Genomic DNA, 20,370 nt, shown 5'->3' with positions numbered 1-20,370 from the left:
GTGTGGAAAAAGTTGCTCCTCTGGTTTTGAGGAGCATATTTCCCCTCTCGCCTTAAACCGATGTCTGCTGGTTCTTGACTCCTCAACTTTGGGTGAAAGCATCTGTACATTCACCTTATCTATTCCCCTCATGATTTTATACACCTCTGCAAGATCACCTCTTATAGAAACATAGAAACATAGAAAATAGGTGCAGGAGTAGAGGCCATTCGGCCCTTCGAGCCTGCACCGCCATTCAATGTGATCATGGCTGATCATCCAACTCAGTATCCCGTACCTGCCTTCTCTCCATACCCCCTGATCCCTTTAGCCACAAGGGCCACATCTAACTCCCTCTTAAATATAGCCAATGAACTGGCCTTGACTACCCTCTGTGGCAGAGAGTTCCAGAGATTCACCACTCTCTGTGTGAATAAAGTTCTTCTCATCTCGGTTTTAAAGGATTTCCCCCTTATCCTTAAGCTGTGACCCCTTGTCCTGGACTTCCCCAACATCGGGAGCAATCTTCCTGCATCTAGCCTGTCCAACCCCTTAATAATTTTGTAAGTTTCTATAAGATCCCCTCTCAATCTCCTAAATTCTAGAGAGTATAAACTAAGTCTATCCAGTCTTTCTTCATAAGACAGTCCTGACATCCCAGGAATCAGTCTGGTGAACCTTCTCTGCACTCCCTCTATGGCAATAATGTCCTTCCTCAGATTTGGAGACCAAAACTGTACGCAATCCTCCTGCGCTCCAAGGAATAGAGTCCTGGCTTGCTCTACCTCTCCCTGCAGCTCAGCCCGTCGGGTCCTGGCAACGTCCGCATAATTCTTCCTGCTTGACAACATCAAATGTGGAAAAAAATATATATTTTTTTTTTTTCCTTTTTTTCTTTCCTTTTTTCCCCCCTTCGCTCCATAGATGCTGCTGCACCCGCTGAGTATCTCCAGCATTTTAGTGTACCATCAAATTTGGAAATATGTATATGTAAATATCGTATATAAACGTTAATTGCAATGAATTCAACAGACCTTTATCAACGAGGTTAATATTTGATACCACAATTGTGCGGCCTTTAAATAGAAGATGATTACTAATGGAAGCCGTTCGGTGGGGGGGAAAGGGAACGGGTGGTTGAAATTGAGACATCGGGCTCTTAAATTGTGTGTGTGTGTGTGTTTTTTTGTTTTGTTTTAAGTAAGTTCCATTTACAGAGAGAATGGATCTTGGAAGGGTGAGATGAGAATAATTGAAAGACCTTCATCCAAAACTGTTCGGTGAGGTCAATGGGATATCTTCTAGTAATAATAGAAACAGAAAATCGGTGCAGGAGTAGGCCATTCGTTGAATTAGTAAACAAAAATGAACCTTTCGAAGTATAACTGCCCTGGTATCGGTCAATGAAATCTCGCTGGAGATGATGGTCAAACGTGCTGTTACCTCGGCAATTGAACAAACAATTGTGGCATGAAGGCGAAAATATGTTTCTGCTTTGACTAATACTGATGCACAAAGTATTTGAACCTGTTTACAGGGGCTACATATACCCCTCTGTTTAAGAGGGAACTGCAGATGCTGGAAAATCGAAGGTAGACAAAAATGCTGGAGAAACTCAGCGGGTGCAGCAGCATCTATGGAGCGAAGGAAATAGGCAACGTTTCGGGACGAAACCCAAAGGGAACAGGCAACGTTTCGGGCCGAAACCCAAGGAAATAGGCAACGTTTCGGGCCGAAACCCTTGGGTTTCGGCCCGAAACGTTGCCTATTTCCTTCAGAGTTTCGGCCTGAAACGTTGCATATTTCCTTCGCTCCATAGATGCTGCTGCACCCGCTGAGTTTCTCCGGCACTTTTGTCTACCTACATCTACCCACTTCTGCTTTCCCAACTCTGAAGTCCCTTTTTAGTTACTAGTTTAACGTTTAAAGATCAAGTCATCTCCTGGCACGCCCTTTGTAACAGGAAGAGCTAAATCCCCTTTGCTCATATTCGACATCCTGTGCGCAAAGTCGCGCGATCAGCTTCCAAGTTGAGCCATTGTCGGTACGATTTCCGTGTCGAGTGCGGGTTGCGTTCCGAAAATCGTTTGTCGCGCGCTGCAAGCGTAACGGCCGGCGAGAAATATTTCCCAGTCGAAATAGCTTTGGTCTGCTGCATGCAAATGTGTTGTACATCTCCTGCTTGCTATCTGTGTAACTATGTTTCCTCTTCTCTCCTCACAGACCTTTATAGTACTAAACAGAGGGAAAACAATCTTCCGATTTAGTGCCGCACCTGCCATGTACATTTTAGGCCCTTTGAATCCACTGAGGAGATTCGCTATTAAAATTTTGATACATTCATATCCTTTTAGTAGTGTTTCCTGTGATGCTTTTCCTTGGTGTTTGTGGATGAAAAGTAGGCGATGTTGAACATGCTTATGTTGTATTCTGCATTGGGGTTTTTTTTTCCATTGTTTTTTTCCCCACTGGAAAACTAAATGCAAAACCAGGGTTGCATGCAACTTATTATGACTTAGTCCAAATGTGTTCACCATGTAATGAGTATCTGGCTTGTTCTCTCCAAATAAGTTGACTCGCAGATTTTTTCCCTCTCCAATGGTCTCCGATTGGCATCGGTGCAATGTTGCTGCAGAGTCGCGTCCAATGTTGGCCGCTTAGAATTTGTCTGACAGACTTCTCCGAAAGATAAGGGAGCCTGAAGATCAAGTGAAGAGATCATCAAAGTCTCTGTTGCAGATTTTTCCTTTCGCAGGGAAATGAAATGATAACCTGAATGGCGTTAACGAGATCCTGCACTTTTCCAATGTATTCTGTTAAATGTAGTAAGGTGGGGGGGGTGAAGAGAGTTGGCACACAAAGAGCTCCTATGTGGTTTACACCCAAGGAAGCTGAAAGCAAACGGAACGTTAACCAACGCTTTGCATGGTTTGGCTTTAGACAACTGATCATTTTAACAGTGTGCTTGAAGACTAATCTTTTGCGGGAATGTATTGTCTGTAATGTTGGAGGTAACGCTGTGTTTGAAGTGGTACGCTCAAAAAGAACACATTCAAGGTTCGGCTGCACAAAGCGATGGAAGGAATCCTTCCTTTCCCATTCGTTAAATGCTAAAAACGAATACTTGGCGTAAACAAGCAATTGCCGTACAACTTCACCGTAATGACCTTCCTGTACAATATAGAACAGAATGACTCTGCGAGAAAACTGAAATGAATTCTCAAGGATTAATTGATCCCGATATTATTGTCGTACTTCATAAGGTCATAAGTGACAGAAGAAAGATGATGCCATTCGGCCCATCAAGTCTGCTCCGCCATTCAATCATGGCTGAACTATCTCTCCCTCCTAACCCCATTCTCCCCATTACCTCTGACACCCGTACTAATCAAGAATCTGTCAATCTCTGCCTTAAATATATCCACTGACTTGTGGCCTCCACAGCCGTCTGTGGCAAAGAATCCCACAGATTCAAATATGCTTCCTTCAAAATAAATTTTCATTGAAGTTGATCAGATTTTCTCCAATAGTTCATCTCTTGTCCTTTAAAAATTGGGCTGATTTAAATATTTATGAACCAATGTTTTAGTGCATTCATATCAACTCTGGAAGCATTAAAACGTTTTAAATGTCATAAGAGCAGATAATGGGATTTTGTAATGCATTTGTGGACTAGTATTTAAAGATTCGTATATCAACGATTTTTGTTTTGTGCCTCTGCCTGTTTGACACAACTGATTTTTTTTGAGTCATCTGACTTGACTTTAAACTATGAATCCTTGCTGCAATTGTTTAACCCGCTTAAAGCCCTGCTTATAGATGCACAGAGTCTCTTGCCCAGAGTAGGGGAATCGAGGACCAGAGGACATGGGTTCAAGGTGAAGGGGAAAAGATTGAATGGTAACTTTTTTTACACAGAGGGTGGTGGGTGTATGGAACGAGCTGCCAGAGGAGGTAGTTGAGGCTGGGACTATACCAACATTTAAGAGACAGGTACATGGATAGGACAGGTTTGGAGGGATATGGACCAAACGCGGACAGGTGGAACTAGTGTAGATGGGACATGTTGGCCAGTGTGTGGGTAAGTTGGGCCGAAGGGCCTGTTTCCACACTGTATCACTCTATCCACATGAGATGAGGATGTGGGGTTACTAGGACTGGATGGAAGCAGTGAGGAATTATTCAATGCATTCTGATGTCACATCAGACACATCCATTGAATTTACACTGCATTTATATAGTGACTGCAGCATTTGTGTGAAGCAGACACTCTCCATGTTGAACAGAGTATTCTCTTCCTAATGTTCCTGGGCTTTCAGTAGAAAACTATTACATCCCGGCTGAGCCATCACATGTGCTCCTTGACTGATGAGCTCATTCATTAGCGTATCGAGTTTGCATGGGGTTTTGATAGATCTTTCACCTTATGCTTTGTTCTTCCCATCGGGAGGCACAGTGCTGCAGCGGGTAGAGCTGCTGCCTCACGATGACAGAGACCCGGGGTTCGATCCTGACTACAGGTGTTCTGCCCGTGTTGAGTTTGCACCTTCTCCCCGTGACCACGCGGGTTTTCTCCGGGCTCTCCGGTTTCCTCCCACATCCCAAAGACGTGGGTTAATCGGCCCCTCTGTAAATTGCCCCCTCGTGTAATAATAATAATAATAATAAATTTTATTTAATGGGCGCCTTTCAGACATCTCAAGGACACCTTACATAGTAATCGGAATAAAAACATATTGGATGAGAATGTGGGATAGCATAGAACTAGTGTGTGAACGGCTGATCGCTGGTAGGCACGGACTCAGTGGGCCGAAGGGCCTGTTTCCATGCTGTATCTTTGAATTCAATCAGTCAAAAGCCAATAACTTTAGACTGCAAACTTTGGAGATGCAGCGTGCAAACAGGCCCTTCGGCCCACCGAGTCCGTGCTGACCAGCGATCACCATACACAAGCACTATCCTACACACTAGGGATAATTTACAAATTGACAAAAGTCAATTCATCTGCAAACCTGTACATCTCTGGAGTGTGGGAGGAAACCAGAGCACCCGGAAAAATCCACAGTGTATACAAGCACCTGTAGTCAGGATCGAACCTGGGTCTCTGGCGCTGTGAGGCAGCAACACCACCCCATCTTGTATTAACGCTCTATTATATTCCAACCACAACGGACCTGAAGATGGGTCTCAACCCGAAACGTCACCCAATTCTTCTCTCCGGAGATGCTGCCTGTCCCGCTGAGTTACTCCAGCTTTTTGTGTCTATCTTCGGTTTAAACCAGCATCTGCAGTTCCCTTCCGACACAGTTCCTTCCTGCAACTCCTCAAATGGAAACATGTTTGACAGTTCGACTGCATGAGGAGCTTGTTAGTTGCTGGGGAAACATGGCTGCCTGGTTCTAACTGCCATTAATAAAATTGTGTCCTCATGAAATGTGTATTGAAAGCTTCCCTGACGTTAATTTCTTAGCGCTGGTAAGAAAACAAAATGTTTTTAGTGGGGGAAAGCGCATCATGTCCTTGTACCCTGGTTGTGAGCTTGCTGTACAGATTTGCTTTAGTAATGTATCTAATTAACTGCAGCTATAACTGTGACTAAGCATTGTTCTTGGTTGAAACATTTACATTGCTATTTTAATCAGCTGGGATTTTATGAATCGATCATTCACTGCAAAATGATTCACGTCTCCTCACCCAATTATTTTGCCGCTGTCCTGGGTCCTGTGACGTTCGTTTACTTCTTTGGGGGAATGCAAGACAATAAAGGTTTTTGAGTCTGAAGAAGGGTCTCGACCCGAAACGTCACCCATTCCTTCTCTCCAGAGATGCTGCCTGTCCCAGCTGAGTTGCTCCAGCGTTTTGTGTCTAAAAAAGGTTTTTGAAATCCTTAAAACAAATCGGTACGGTTAACGCGGACTAGAAACCACCACCACATCGATGCAGTATGCAAGCTTTGCGCAAAAGGAATCAAAACTGATGTTCGAATTTGTGTTTGTCTTTAAACCTGTTCTGGTGACCAAACTAATGTTGCATTCTGTAAGGTTGCAGTAAAACAAAGCCAACTGCTGGGCCTGTGATCCACTGAGTTCTCTCCAGCCTTTGTTGCCTCAACCAGATTCGCCTTGTAGGGGTTGCAAATGTTTGCTGCCAGGCTGTGTGGTATTTTTCTCTGGGGTCTTCCCAAAGGTGGGTCAAACTCCCCGACAGAGGGAGCAAGAGAACTGGCTTCAGCCGGCTGAGCAAGGCCTTTGACAACACTGGAGTAAACAAACCTGTTCTGAATGATGGAATGGGCCCACAAATTCGGAAGTAGCAATTTACCACCTTTATTTAAGCATTGCAAGATTTTTTTTGGAGTGGATGCGAAGCACATGTGGGCTGCATCGTTCACAAGGGCGCAGAGCAGCAACGGGAGCTGGTGCAACCCAGCCGGCGAGCGTGCAGTCAGCCAAGCGGTCAAAAGCCAGCGTGCCGAGCGCATTTTTGCTCGCAAAGAATCGGCCAAAAGCGACGCAGTTCACGCATTGCTTGCAGCAAATTTGGTGCAGCTCACCAGCGGCCGGCAGAGCATGCACGCAGGCCAGCTGGCAGCCCGCAGTCAGAAGCGCAGCTGACTTGCAAACGACATTTCATCAGCTGCTGGTGTACAGCTCGGCTGGCCCACTGCTCGCATGCAAAGGCAGGGTCTTTGTTATCGGCAGTCAGTTAATGCAGGTCATGCAGCACACCAGGTTCAAAGCGCTGTAGATTCCATCCCGGGTTTGAAAATGCAATGTAAATCTGAATTGCTTTGTTTTGAGCTGTGGCAGATGAGACCAGCGTCTTGCAACAGTGGGTGAGCAGAAAAATATGACCTGGAGCAGCCCGAAATGCTGAAGGCAAAAAAAAACCTGGGACAAATGCTGGAAATGCACATGGGGTAACTTTTATAAACATGAACTTGAGCACCCCCCCCCCCCCCCACTGTGATATCTGTACTCATCGAGGGAGGGCTGTCTTGTTGGCCAGCAGAACAGTTTCATATTTTAGCCATTTAATATCCGCGTGGAGAGAGTTTCATTGTCGCTTGTCCCGAAAAGCATCAGGTCAAGTTAAATGTGGAGAAGCATCATTCTAAACGACGGACGTTTCAGTGGTGACTTTGTTCGAACACCTCCTATTGCGCCCCCCCCCCCCCCCCCCCCCCCCCCCCCCTTACACCAGCTATCAATTAGCCTTTGAGATAGACTGACACCAAATGGTGCCGTCCAGGAGTTCTGTGCTGTGCCTTTGAATGCAATCAGAAACGGACTGTGACTGTCCAAACTTCTTGAATCGGCAGCCGGAAGAGCGAGAACAATTTCATTCCATCAGATCGACAATAGACAATAGACAATAGGTGCAGGAGTAGGCCATTCGGCCCTTACGTGCCAGCACCGCCATTCAATGTGATCATGGCTGATCATCCCCAATCAGTTCCCCGTTCCTGCCTTCTCCCCATATCCCCTGACTCCGCTGTCATAGAAACATAGAAAATAGGTGCAGGAGTAGAGGCCATTTGGCCCTTCGAGCCTGCACCGCTATTCAATATGATCATGGCTGATCATCCCCAATCAGTACCCCGTTCCTGCCTTCTCCCCATATCCCCTGACTCCGCTATCATAGAAACATAGAAAATAGGTGCAGGAGTAGGCCATTCGGCCCTTCGAGCCTGCACCGCCATTCAATATGATCATGGCTGATCATCCAACTCAGTATCCTGTACCTGCCTTCTCTCCATACTCCGCGATCCCATTAGCCACAAAGGCCACATCTAACTCCCTCTTAAATATAGCCAACGAACTGTGTGGCCTCAACTACCTTCTGTGGCAGAGAATTCCACAGATTTCTTTATCTTTAAGGGCCCTATCTAGCTCTCTCTTGAAAGCATCCAGAGAACCGGCCTCCACCGCCCTCTGAGGCGGAGAATTCCACAGATCGAGTTGCGTAACTCCCAGGAAATTTAAGTTCGAATTCCCACTGTAAGGAAATTGAGAGTGTTCTGCTTTGGATAGCGCATCCCTGTGTTGGGCACAGTGCATTTAGATGCGGTGAGAGGCCAGCGTGTACCAGAGCCTAAAGCTGAGTGTGGAAAAGCACAAATGTCACTGCCTACGCTGGCATGGGATTAGTCATTTAATACGGAATTGGGAGCAGCGTTTTCAAGCCCCTCCGGGGCCAAAATTGGGATGCCCTGGGATCCAAGCAAAAGTTCGGAGATCTTTACAAACTGAATTGCTTCAGCTGTCAACTCCATTAGGTTTCTGGACTCTTGGAGCAAAGCCACCTGATGTGTAATCTATCCAGTTGAGGAAGGACATTCTTGCTATTGAGGGAGTGCAGCGTAGGTTTACAAGGTTAATTCCCGGGATGGCGGGACTGTCATATGCTGAGAGAATGGAGCGGCTGGGCTTGTACACTCTGGAGTTTAGAAGGATGAGAGGGAATCTCATTGAAACATATAAGATTATTAAGGGCTTGGACACACTAGAGGCAGGAAACATGTTCCCGATGTTGGGGGAGTCCAGAACCAGGGGCCACAGTTTATGAATAAGGAGTAAGCCATTTAGAATGGAGACGAGGAAACACTTTTTCTCACAGAGAGTGGTGAGTCTGTGGAATTCTCTGCCACAGAAGGCGGTGAAGTCCGGTTCTCTGGATGCTTTGAAGAGAGAGCTAGATAGGGCTCTTAAAAATAGCGGAGTCAGGGGATATGGGGAGAAGGCAGGAACGGGGTACTGATTGGGGATGATCAGCCATGATCACATTGAATGGCGGTGCTGGCTGGAAGGGCCGAATGGCCTACTCCTGCACCTATTGTCTATTGTCTATTGTCAGTTGTCCAGAGTTATGTGTCGCCTGATGCCTCCTCTTCATTATCTGCAGGAATCGCAAAGTAAAGCTGGCTGGATCTGTGTCTAATGGATGTTATGTTAAGTTAGCTTTAATTCCCTCAGAAGCTCACAACAATGGATTTTTTTAAGGCAGAGATGGATAGATTCTTGATCTGTACATGTGTCAGGGGTTATGGGGAGAAGGCAGGAGAATGGGGTTGGGAGGGAGAGATAGATCAGGCATGATTGAATGGCGGAGTAGACTTGATGGACCGAATGGCCTCATTCTGCTCCTATCACCTTATGACCTTATAAGCTGATAGACCTGCTGTGGATTTCCAGCATTTTCATTTTGAGCTTTTTTGGCTGAAGCAACATTGTTTTATTTGTGGAGTGGTGAGACAGAAATCAGCTCAGTTGAAGGCCATTATAGACAAGGTGCTCATCTCTCCGTTAGTCATCCCTATGGGAAGCATTATTTGCTACTTGTACTCCAGTCATAATTCTGATCATTTTAACTCTTAAGTTGCCGCTACCCGTTTCAATATCCCACACGTTTTTTTTTGTATGGAAGCCCTCGTTACAACACTTAACTATGACCACTGTGGTACACATTAGTGGCTTCGTGCAACGTGAGATGATTTGCCTAATTCTGCCATGCATTGTTAATGTCGTACATGAGAAATATTCCTTGGGATTCCAGTGAAGCGAGGCAAGGGATGTGGTGAACTGTGGAGATCCTATAAGAAGTCCGAGGCCACGTGCTCTTATTGTCCGGAATTCCATTCTATTCCTTGCCTTCCGTTGACTGGGACAAGGATTGGGGATTGTATCTGGCTTGAGCCAGACCATTTCCATTGTTGATGGAATTCCTTTGGAAATAACTCCTCCTCCGTTTCAAAACTGGGCGTAGAAACAAAACCAAAGTTTGGCGTGGTCTCCTCGGTGAATTGTTGGCGTTTCTGCCGTTGTTGAGCCTCCCAAGGCTCGACGCCGTGGTCCAAAATGCACCCAGTTACCTGCCGGCCTAGGCATGAGGAGGCCATCTCCATGCCTGCCAGCTGGGTGAAGCACGGTGTCTGCCCATCCTGACGGGCATCAACTCGCCCGTTCCCCAGGGCAACGGGTCATCCTTTGATCGGATTCTTAAACGTGACATGATTTACAATCTAAATTACCTGCAGTGAGATTGTGTTGACAATTTGGGTGATTTGGAGTTGGATCGCAGCGCCGACCAACTTCAAACAGGAGCTGGCCTTCCAGGCATCTTGTGGGATCTCAGTAGTATAAGACTTAGCTTTGTATTATCCAGGAAGCTGTGCATTTAATCCTTATTGATGAGACGGAAACTAGCAAAGTTTAAACATGGATGTGACGATATATTGTTATTTAATAAATCTGCTAATGAATGAACGCCAGGATTAACTGTAATTTCCTTAACTCCGTTCTACATTGTTCAGCATGATTATTATGGCCACTATTTTGACCAACTGTGTATTCATGACCTTTAGTAAACCCCCAGACTGGTCCAAGCAGGTGGAGTAAGTATTTCTCTTTATTCAATCTTTATGAATATTATCTCCGCTTGTCGAAATGTACTCTGCATGGTGGCAAAATCTGGATTTTATTTTTCCTTTCTACCGCTTGTGAGAATGGCGGGGAGGGGAGGGGGGGTGAGGAAACTATGGATTCTTCCAGATTGTTCCATGGGTGAGCAAGGGCATATTGCAACCAAAGGAAATCGAACACTTTGGCCTCACGAGTGGAATAAATTGGACTTTCCGCTTTTCCCGCTTTGTGTTTATACAAATATGTCACGTTCTTTTAAAGTTTGTATTTTTAACAGAGCATCGGCAGAAATGCAAAAGTTTGACACAACTTGATTGCTACTCCTTCCACAGTCTGAACATCTTGAAAACGAGAATTACCCTTGAGTTGCTTCAACCCAGGAGAAGACATAGGAACAGAATTAGGCCATTGGTCCCGGCGAGTTTTCTCCTCCATTCGATCGTGGCTGATCTATCTCTTTCCCTCTCAACCCCATTCTCCTGCCTTCTCCCCAAAACCCCTGACACCCCCACTAATCAAGAATCTATCTATCTCTGCCTTAAAAATATCCACTGACTTGGCCTCCACAGCCGTCTGTGGCAATGAATTCCACAGATTCACCACCCTCTGACTAAAGAAATTCCTCCTCATCTCCTTTCCAAAGGTTCGTCCTTTAATTCTGAGGCTGTGCTCTCTGGTCCTAGACTCTCCCACTAGTGGAAACATCCTCTCCACATCCACTCCATCCGGGCAGATTGCCGTCTCATTGACCTCAGAGTTATGCAGTGGGGGTGAATGTTAAATGTAGAGAATATAAATAGTTTTGTAAATTTGATGCCAAAGGGCTTTAGGGGTTAAGAATGAATTAATTCTATTTTCCACATAAGAAAACATAGTTCAGTTTAGTTTATTGTCACGTGTACCGAGGTACAGTGAAAAGCTTTTGTTGCGTGCTAACCAGTCAGCAGAAAGACAATCTATCCATTTACAGTGATAAGGGAATAACGTTTAGTGCAAGGTAAAGCCAGCATAGTCTGATCAAAGATAGTCCGAGGATCTCCAATGAGGTAGATAGTAGTTCAGGACCGCTCTCTGGTTGTGGTAGGATGATTCAGTTGCCTGATAACAGCCGGGAAGAAACTGTCCCTGAATCTGGAGGTGTGTGTGCGTTTGTTTTCACACTTCTGTACCTCTTGCCAGAGGGGAGAAGAGGGAGTGGCCGGGGTGAGACTGGTCCTTGATGATGCTGCTGGCCTTGCCGAGGCAGCGGGAGGTGTAGTGTTGCATCACAACAGAGTCTTCAGGTTCTGCATTGCATTAAAAATAATGCACAATTTTAATCCGGTTGGATTATTTCAGTTGTAATAATAATCTGTAAAGGTTCAAGAATCCAAGATGGCTGCTGGTCACAGACGTGGATCTGCAATCACGCATCACAACCTCTCCACTCTTTTAAGTCTCTACTTCGTCAGTAGATCCGTACAGCTTGATTGTCATCATGTATTGTCTTTCCGCTGACTGGATAGAAACATAGACAATAGGTGCAGGAGGAGGCCATTCGGCCCTTCGAGCCAACACCGCCATTCAATATGATCATGGCTGATCATCCAGAATCAGTACCCCGTTCCTGCTTTCTCCCCATATCCCTTGATTCCGTTATCCCTAAGAGCTATATCCAACTCTCTCTTGAAAACATCCAGTGAATCGGCCTCCACTGCCTTCTGTGGCAGAGAATTCCACAGATTCACAACTCTCTGGTTGAAAAAGTTTTTCCTCATCTCAGTCCTAAATGGCCGACCCCTTATTCTTAAACTGTGTGTGGCCCCTGGTTCTGGACTCCCTCGACATAGCGATACGCGCAACAAAGGCTTTTCACTGTACCTCGGTACACGTGACAATAAACTAAACTCTGTAATCTGCAGTGGGGAACATCAGTGTTTAAATGAAGTGGTGCAAAACATTTAAAAATATCTGGCAGTGAGGAACTTGAATTAACGGCATAAAATGAGGCAGGGCAACCCCACCTCTATCCATCTTGAGAAATGCATAAGGCACTTTGAGCTTCGATGTTTGATTTTGTGTGTCAGCAAGTTGTTATTCTTAATTGAATTCTAGGAGCTAGATTGAAGCATTCATTTGAACTGGCTTTTCTCAAGTAGCGAGTGTAACCATTCTTGTGGTTTGTTGAGGGTAGCGCGTGCAATGTTGTGGCGAGAGACTTCTGATGTTGTAGAAGTCAGAGTGATGCCGTTTTATCATTTGTAGGGACATGGATGGGTTTAGTTTAGAGATACAGCGCGGAAACAGGCCCTTCGGCCCCACCGAGTCCGTGCCGACCAGCGATCCCCGCACACTAACACTGTCCTACACACACTAGGGACAATTTACATTTACACCAAGCCAATTTACATCTGCGGTTCTTTCTTAAACATCTCTCTTGAATTTACACCATTTTTACTGAACCCAATTAACCTACGAACCTGGCACGTCTTTGGAGTTTGGGAGGAAACCAGAGCCCCTGGAGAAAACCCACGCAGGTCACGGGGAGAACATAGAAAATAGGTGCAGGAGGAGGCCATTCGGCCCTTCGAGCCAGCACCGCCATTCATTGTGATCATGACTGATCGTCCCCAATCAATAACCCGTGCCTGCCTTCTCCCCATATCTCTCGACTCCACTAGCCCCTAGAGCTCTATCTAACTCTCTCTTAAATCCACCCAGTGACTTGGCCTCCACTGCCCTCTGTGGCAGGGAATTCCACAAATTCGCAACTCTCTGGGTGAAAAAGTTTTTTTTCTCACCTCAGTCTTAAATGGCCTCCCCTTTATTCTAAGACTGTCCCGCTAAGATTATCCCACTTTCTCATCTACCCCTCGCACACTAGGGGTCATTTAGAGAGGGCCGTTTAACCTACACACCCGCACGTCTTTGGAGTGTGGAGGAAAACCCACGCAGGTCACGGGGAGAACGTACAAACTCCGTACAGACAGCACCCCGTAGTCAGGATGGAACCCGGGTCTCTGGCGCTGTGAGGCGGCAACTCTACCCGCTACCCGAAACGTTGCCTATTTCCTTCGCTCCATAGGTGCTGCCTCACCCGCTGAGTTTCTCCAGCATTTTTGTGTACCTTCGATTTTCCAGCATCTGCAGTTCCTTCTTAAAGAGATTTGTCGGCTAATTGGCTTTGGCAAGAATTTAAAAATTGTCCCTAGTGTGGGCAGGATTGTGTTCGTGTCCGGGGTGATCGCTGGTCAGCGCAGACTCGGTGGCCGAAGGGCCTGTTTCCTTGTCTAAAAGTCCAAAAGAAATGAATGCAAAAATAATTTCACTTCTCCATGGAAGCAGATCCACTTGAGATGCCCACTTTTTTGCAGCTATAACAGTTCAGTGCAGTAAAGACCATGAGCTTCGGTGAGAAGTCGATAACGCTGGAATTTTCATTCATTCCCTCAGTGATTTAAAAATGAAAAAATATCAATTTCACCCCATCACCAAAGACTTTAATGAAAGCAACATTAAATCGCCAATGAATATGTTGCAGCCGCTTGCAGACTTTAAAAGCATTTTAATAGCATTTTTAAGTTTAAAATTGGTGTCAAGATAGTTAAACAACCTGCCACGTTTCATATAGGAGCAGAATGAGGCCATTCGACCCATCGAGTCTACTCCGCCATTCGATCACGGCTGACCTTCTCCCTCTCAACCCCATTCTCCTGCCTTCTCCCCATAACCTTTGAAGCCTGTACTAATCAAGAATCTATCTATCTCTGCCTTAAACATACCCATTGACTTGGCCCCCGCAGCCGTCTGTGGCAATGAATTCCACAGATTCACCGCCCTCGAAGGAAATTCCTCCTCGTCTCCATTCCGAAGAAACGTCCTTTAATTCTGAGGCTGTGCCCTCTGGTCCTAGACTCTCCCACTAGTGGAAACGTCCTCTCCACACCCACTCTATCCAGGCCTTTCACTGTTCGATTGTTAGAACTGAATTTTATCATGTTGACAATTTGGGAGCGTTGTAAAAGTAATCAGAAAAGATCATTTGCAGGTTGAGTGTCTAGAAATTAAATGTCTCTGGAGTTATAGATGTTGCATAAGATTTTGCTTCCACGATGTGAGAAATAAATCTGTCTCTGTCGATCCTTGAACGTGTCACCATCATCTCGGAATTGACGTCAGTGTGTTTTCTCCTCCACAGATACACATTTACTGGCATTTACACCTTTGAATCTCTTGTAAAAATGATTGCCAGGGGATTCTGCATAGATAGCTTTACCTTTCTTCGAGACCCATGGAATTGGTTGGATTTCAGTGTAATAATGATGGCGTAAGTCATTTCTCATCAGTGGGTTATTGGAGATTTTTTGGAGAAAAATAATGGCTCAAATGTGTAACTAATTTGATGTTTTGATCTGCATGCAATTATTTTGTAGCTATCTGACATAAATGTTAACATACGCATCTTAACTTTTAATTACTGTACAAGACTATGTTCGTCAGCCTTAATTTACAATAAGGCAACTGTCCCATCCCTCCAAATTTGAGGGCTGCAGATAATGATGTGTGCTGTTTATTAATATTTGCCGAGATTGGCAGTTATGATCCTTGAAGATGCCATGCCTGACTAAAGCTAGTACGTACTGACGTTAGCTCTGTTATATGGATGTAATTTTGCCCGACAGGATTTCTGTTGAACTAAACTGAACTTGGAAAAGCCTAGAGGTGCTCATGAAGATGTAAAGGTTATAATATTTAATACAAATAACCAAAGATGTCTAGCAACCTGCACAGTTATGGTGATACAGGTGATGACGTTACTCATCAATCTGAATATTATTTGCCCAGCCATATGAACATTGATTTTTCTAACTTCAAGTAATCCTTGCATACCCTCCCTTTCTGTCCCTCCCCCACCCTAGTCATCATACTAGTTTCAATGTCATCCTGTTGAGTTTCGCTCTCGGTGCAACTCGTTATCACCTACCCCACAGCCAACAATGGACCATTGTGGGCTCTACCTTTCCTTGCTAATCATTGCATATCTTTCATCCGTTTGTGCCGTGCACCTTCTATAGCGTCTCCCTCTCCCCCCCCCGACTCTCAGTCTGAGGGAGGCTCTCGACCCTAAACGTCACCCATTCCTTTTCCCCCCAAAGACGTTGCCTGACACGCTGAAGTCACTCCAGCTTTTTGTGTCTTCCGTTTTGAGTGTCGTTTTTATTGCAGAGCTGGAGTGTGCTTCATTGCTGAGAGTTGACATTGCGTTCATTTGTCGCCACCAATCTATTGACAACTGCGGAGGCAGAAGAGAATGCAGATGCTGGAATCTGCGGCCTCGTTGATCACTCCGTTCAATTCTGTTGAAAATATCTGGTGGGGAAAATTCATCAGTCTGTATCTCCGATAATTTCAGTTGCTAAACACCTTTAAGCCCGAATATGAATTATTAACATGTCTTATTCGAACATCTGATGTGGTGGAGATAATGTCAGCACTGTTCTTAGCAAAAAGAATAATCACAATTGTTAACCCTTTGAGTGCTGAGCTGGAGTATTGCACCATGCAGGATTTTGAACTCATTCTTTGGCCACAAGAATGGCTCTTTGCTTTGTAAAAGGGAAACATAACTTGTGTGGAATGGATGCACACAGCTTAAGTAACAGCATCTAATTTGCATTGGTCACAAGTTTCTGCATCAGACTTGTCCTGGTTACACTTCAATGCGAAATCGCAGGACATCCAAACGATTAGCCCTTGATGTACTGAATGCCTGTCAATACCTGGTGTTCGAACAAGTGCCTTCCTTTTCAGTTCCTGTGGCTGTGATGTATACAAGCATCTCGCCAAAGGGGCTTAAAACGAGGGGGAGGCCTTTATGAATCACAAACAGAGTTGTGGAAATAGAAATTTGCCATTGCAAGCAATTCGGTAGTTCATAAGTTACAGGAGCAGAACTAGGCCATTCGGCCCATCAAGTCTACTCTGTCATCCTGATCTGATCATGGCTGATCTAACTCTCCCTCTCAACCCCATTTTCCTGCCTTCTCCCCATAACCCCTGATACCCATACCAATCAAGAATCTATCTATCTCCGCCTTAGAAATATCCACTGACTTGTGGCCTCCACAGCTGTCTGTAGCAAAGAATTCCACAGATTCACCACCCTCTGGCTAAAGAAATTCCTCCCCATCTCCTTTTTAAAGATACGTCGTCCTTTTATCCTGAGGCTGTGCCCTCTGGTCCTAGACTCTTCCACTAGTGGAAACATCCTCTCCACATCCACTCTATCCAGGCCTTTCACTGTCTGTGACGTTTCAATGAGGTTCCCAGTGCCGTCAAACACTCCTTCTAAACAGGTCCAGTTTGCAAGAAGATCACTGTGAATGCAGACATTGGGTTGAATTAATACTGAATGTAGATGAAACCAAAACAGATTCAACAGAGTTTAGCAATGCTGGACAAAACCTCAACTGAGCTTTAAAGGCCTATTTTAATACTTCCCTTTAGAAAGGGTTTTTACTATGGCCAAGAAAAGGTCAAATGCACTAAACAACACTAAATTCAAAGTCAGAAGGAAGAAGTAGGTATTTTGATATAACTTGAGGCATGCTGTATCACTGCTAAAATGGATGATGTTGACCATGTCGGAGAGAGTCACAGAGAGTTGTGTTAGAGAGAGTCGCAATGGCAGAGAGAGAGTTGCAGAGAGCGTGGCACAGAGCATCGCAGTGGCAGAGAGAGTGGCATCATCGAGAGTTACAGAGAGCCTCACAGAGTGATACAGTGTGGAAACAGGCCCTTCGGCCCAACTTGCCCACACCGGCCAACATGTCCCAGCTACACTGGTCCCACCCGCCCGCGTTAGGCAGAGTAGTCCTGATTTTGAAACTCTTCACCCTCGCCAGTCCTCGGTCCATCACTCCCTGGTTCAGGGCTGGTTCAGGGCTTCAGGGGCCAGGTGTGGCCTTCACCTGAACACAGGCAGTTTAATGGGTCAATGTTATCCTTGCTAAGATCACTAATCTTTGGGCTGGAGATCCTTGCAAGCTGAAAGGTTTTGGGTTTAAAATTGTCTCGTGTGCCAAGGTACAGTGAAAAAACGTTGCTATGCATGCGATCCAAGCAGGTAGAGTACACTATGCATAAATACAAGCAAGTCAAACTCAAGCACATTAGTTAGTGCAGGATATAGTTCTCAGCATTGTAGCGCATCAGTTCCACAGACGAAGTCCAATGTCCACAATGGGGTAGAGGTGAATCGGACAGTGCCCTAGCTTGTGGAAGGGCCGTTCAGAAGCCTGATAACAGAGGGGAAGAAGCTGTTCCTGAGTCTGGTGGTTGCGGGCTTTCAAGCTTCTGTACCTTCTGCCGGACGGGAGCGGGGAGAAGAATTATAGGAAGGATGTCAACAAAATAGAGAGAGTACAGAGGAGATTTACTAGAATGTTGCCTGGGTTTCAACAACTAAGTTACAGAGATAGGTTGAATAAGTTAGGTCTTTATTCTCTGGAGCGCAGAAGGTTAAGGGGGGACTTGATAGAGGTCTTTAAAATGATGAGAGGGATAGACAGAGTTGATGTGATCAAGCTTTTACCTTTGAGAATAGGGAAGATTCAAAGAAGAGGACATGACTTCAGAATTAAGGGACAGAAGTTTAGGGGTAACATGAGGGGGAACTTCTTTACTCAGAGAGTGGTAGCGGTGTGGAATGAGCTTCCAGTGGAAGTGGTGGCGGCAGGTTCGTTGGTATCATTTAAAAATAAATTGGATAGGCATATGGATGAGAAGGGAATGGAGGGTTATGGTATGAGTGCAGGCAGGTGGGACTAAGGGAAAAAAGTTGTTCGGCACGGACTGGTAGGGCCGAGATGGCCTGTTTCCGTGCTGTAATTGTTATATGGTTATATGGTTAAGGAATGACCGGGGTGGGTCAAGTTTAGTTCGGAGATACAGCACAAAAATAATTTTCACCAAAGCCCATTAACCTACAAACATGTACAGTTAGTTTAGTTTGGATATGCAGCGTAGAAACAGGCCCTTCGGCCCACCGAGCCTGCGCCGACCAGCGATCCCCCGCACACTAACACTGTCCTACACACACTTGGGACAATGTACATTTATAACCAAGCCAGCTAGCCTACAAACCCGCACGTCTTTGGAGTGTGGGAGGAAACCGGAGCACCCGGAGAAAACCCACGCAGGTCACGGGGAGAACGTGCAAACTCCGCGCAGACGGCACCCGAGGCCAGGATCGAATGTAGTCTCAGCATTGTAGCAGGAAGAATGGAGCAGGCGAGGAGGGAACTTTCCCTGGAGAGTTAGTCGAGCTCATAGCTCGTCAGGAAACAAAAAAAAATTTTGATCTGGCAGTGTTATCTTTGTCTGGTGTTGAATCCCCAATGTCTTTGGAGCTTGGGCAGCTGGTTAAAATGGACCCAGGCACCAGTCCATACCAAACGACTATTTGAAGGACTGAAATTTGTGATGGGTAGTACATAGCAAACATGTTACACGCATGTTCAAGAAAGAACTGCAGATGCTGGAAAAATCAAAGATGGACAAAAATGCTGGAGAAACTCAGCGGGTGAGGCAGCGTCTATGGAGCGAAGGAATAGGCGACGTTTCGGGACGAAACGTCGCCTATTCCTTCGCTCCATAGATGCTGCCTCACCCGCTGAGTTTCTCCAGCATTTTTGTCCACCTTTTACTAACATGCACCGCCTTAACAAAGATACGTTGCAGCACTCCGCATCGACTGAGTAAGGAAGAAAATGGAAGGAAAGCTTCCCGCTAAATACTATTTCCAGTAAGAATATTCTGCGGTGTCTGATTTTGTTGTAATTAATTTCGCCCCTACTTATAGGCTTGCATATTTATTGTTTCATGAATTAAGTCTAGCAATTGGGCCAATTAAATGGTGGGTGGCCGCAAATTTAGAATATTTCGAGATCTTTAGATGTCGAATGGTGCAGCATTTTGGGAAAATGGCTGTTTCTTGGTTCATTATGGATTAAATATCGGCTCGCCCCACAAATTTACATCATAACACACTAGGAAATGTTGCCGTCTCCCTTGTTTTTTAGTTTAGTTTCGAGATATAACGGGGGAAATAGGCCCTTCGGCCCACCGGGTCCGTGCCAACCAGCGATCCCCGCACACTAGCGCTATCCTGCACGCACCAGGGACAATTTGTGGGAGGAAACCGGAGCACGCGGAGAAAACCCACGGGGAGAGCGTACAAACTCCGTAAAGACGGCGCCCGTAGTCGGGGTCGAACCCGGCTCTAGGAGAACATGGCCCCCTGAGTTACTCCAGCACTCTGTGAAACGTCACCTATCCATGTTCTCCACAGATGCTGCCTGACCCGCTGAGTTACTCCAGCACTCTGTGAAACGTCACCTATCCATGTTCTCCACAGATGCTGCCTGACCCGCTGAGTTACTCCAGCACTCTGTGGCTACGCTCAAGTTGAAAATGTTTTTGCACAAAGTGAAACCTAGTCTTTGGTGCCATTTTGAAAATTAAAGGCGGTTGGCGATCAGAACCTCAAAGCTGAAGAATTTCACCAACAGCTGCCAAAATAAGTTTATTGGAGACGTTTTCAGCAGAATAATATCAGGAATAGTTATAAAAAGGAAAATGGCGGATGCTTGGGAGGTTCGCAGGAGGAAGAAACTTTCTATGGAAGGAATTGCGAAGATGGCTTTGTGGAAAATCTGATTGAAGAGGAAGACAAGATTTGTAAATAAGTGGATAGGGTGGCGCAGCGGTACTGTTGCCGCCTTACAGCGCCGGAGACCCGGGTTCAATCCCGATTACGGGTGCTGCCTGTATGGAGTTTGTGCCTTGTCACCGTGGGATTTCTCCAAGATTTTCTCCCACACTCCAAAGACATGCAGGTTTGGAGGCTAATATGCTTGGTATAAATGTAAATTGTCCCCAGTGTGTGTGTAGGATAGTGTTAATAGAAACATAGAAACATAGAAAATAG

General features: G+C 45.5%; 1 protein-coding gene across 7 annotated transcripts in view; it reads left to right on the top strand.

Moving 5' to 3' along the window:
• The first annotated feature begins 1,977 nt into the window (after positions 1 to 1,977).
• The window catches only part of scn8a (sodium voltage-gated channel alpha subunit 8), a 103,468-nt gene continuing 85,075 nt past the window's right edge, over positions 1,978 to 20,370 (top strand). For all 7 annotated transcript variants that reach the window (XM_033015660.1, XM_033015658.1, XM_033015659.1 and 4 more), the window contains exons 1-3: positions 1,978 to 2,321; positions 10,283 to 10,372; positions 14,578 to 14,706. In XM_033015660.1, coding sequence (XP_032871551.1) covers positions 2,179 to 2,321; positions 10,283 to 10,372; positions 14,578 to 14,706 — 362 coding nt within the window. In that variant the 5' untranslated portion in view covers positions 1,978 to 2,178. The remainder of the gene's footprint in view (positions 2,322 to 10,282; positions 10,373 to 14,577; positions 14,707 to 20,370) is intronic.

The sequence above is a fragment of the Amblyraja radiata genome, chromosome 46 (assembly GCF_010909765.2).
Source record: "Amblyraja radiata isolate CabotCenter1 chromosome 46, sAmbRad1.1.pri, whole genome shotgun sequence".
In the NCBI taxonomy this organism is placed as follows: Eukaryota; Metazoa; Chordata; class Chondrichthyes; order Rajiformes; family Rajidae; genus Amblyraja; species Amblyraja radiata.
The sequence above is the reverse complement of the archived record's forward strand: the minus strand, read 5'-3'. Positions and strand labels throughout refer to the sequence as shown.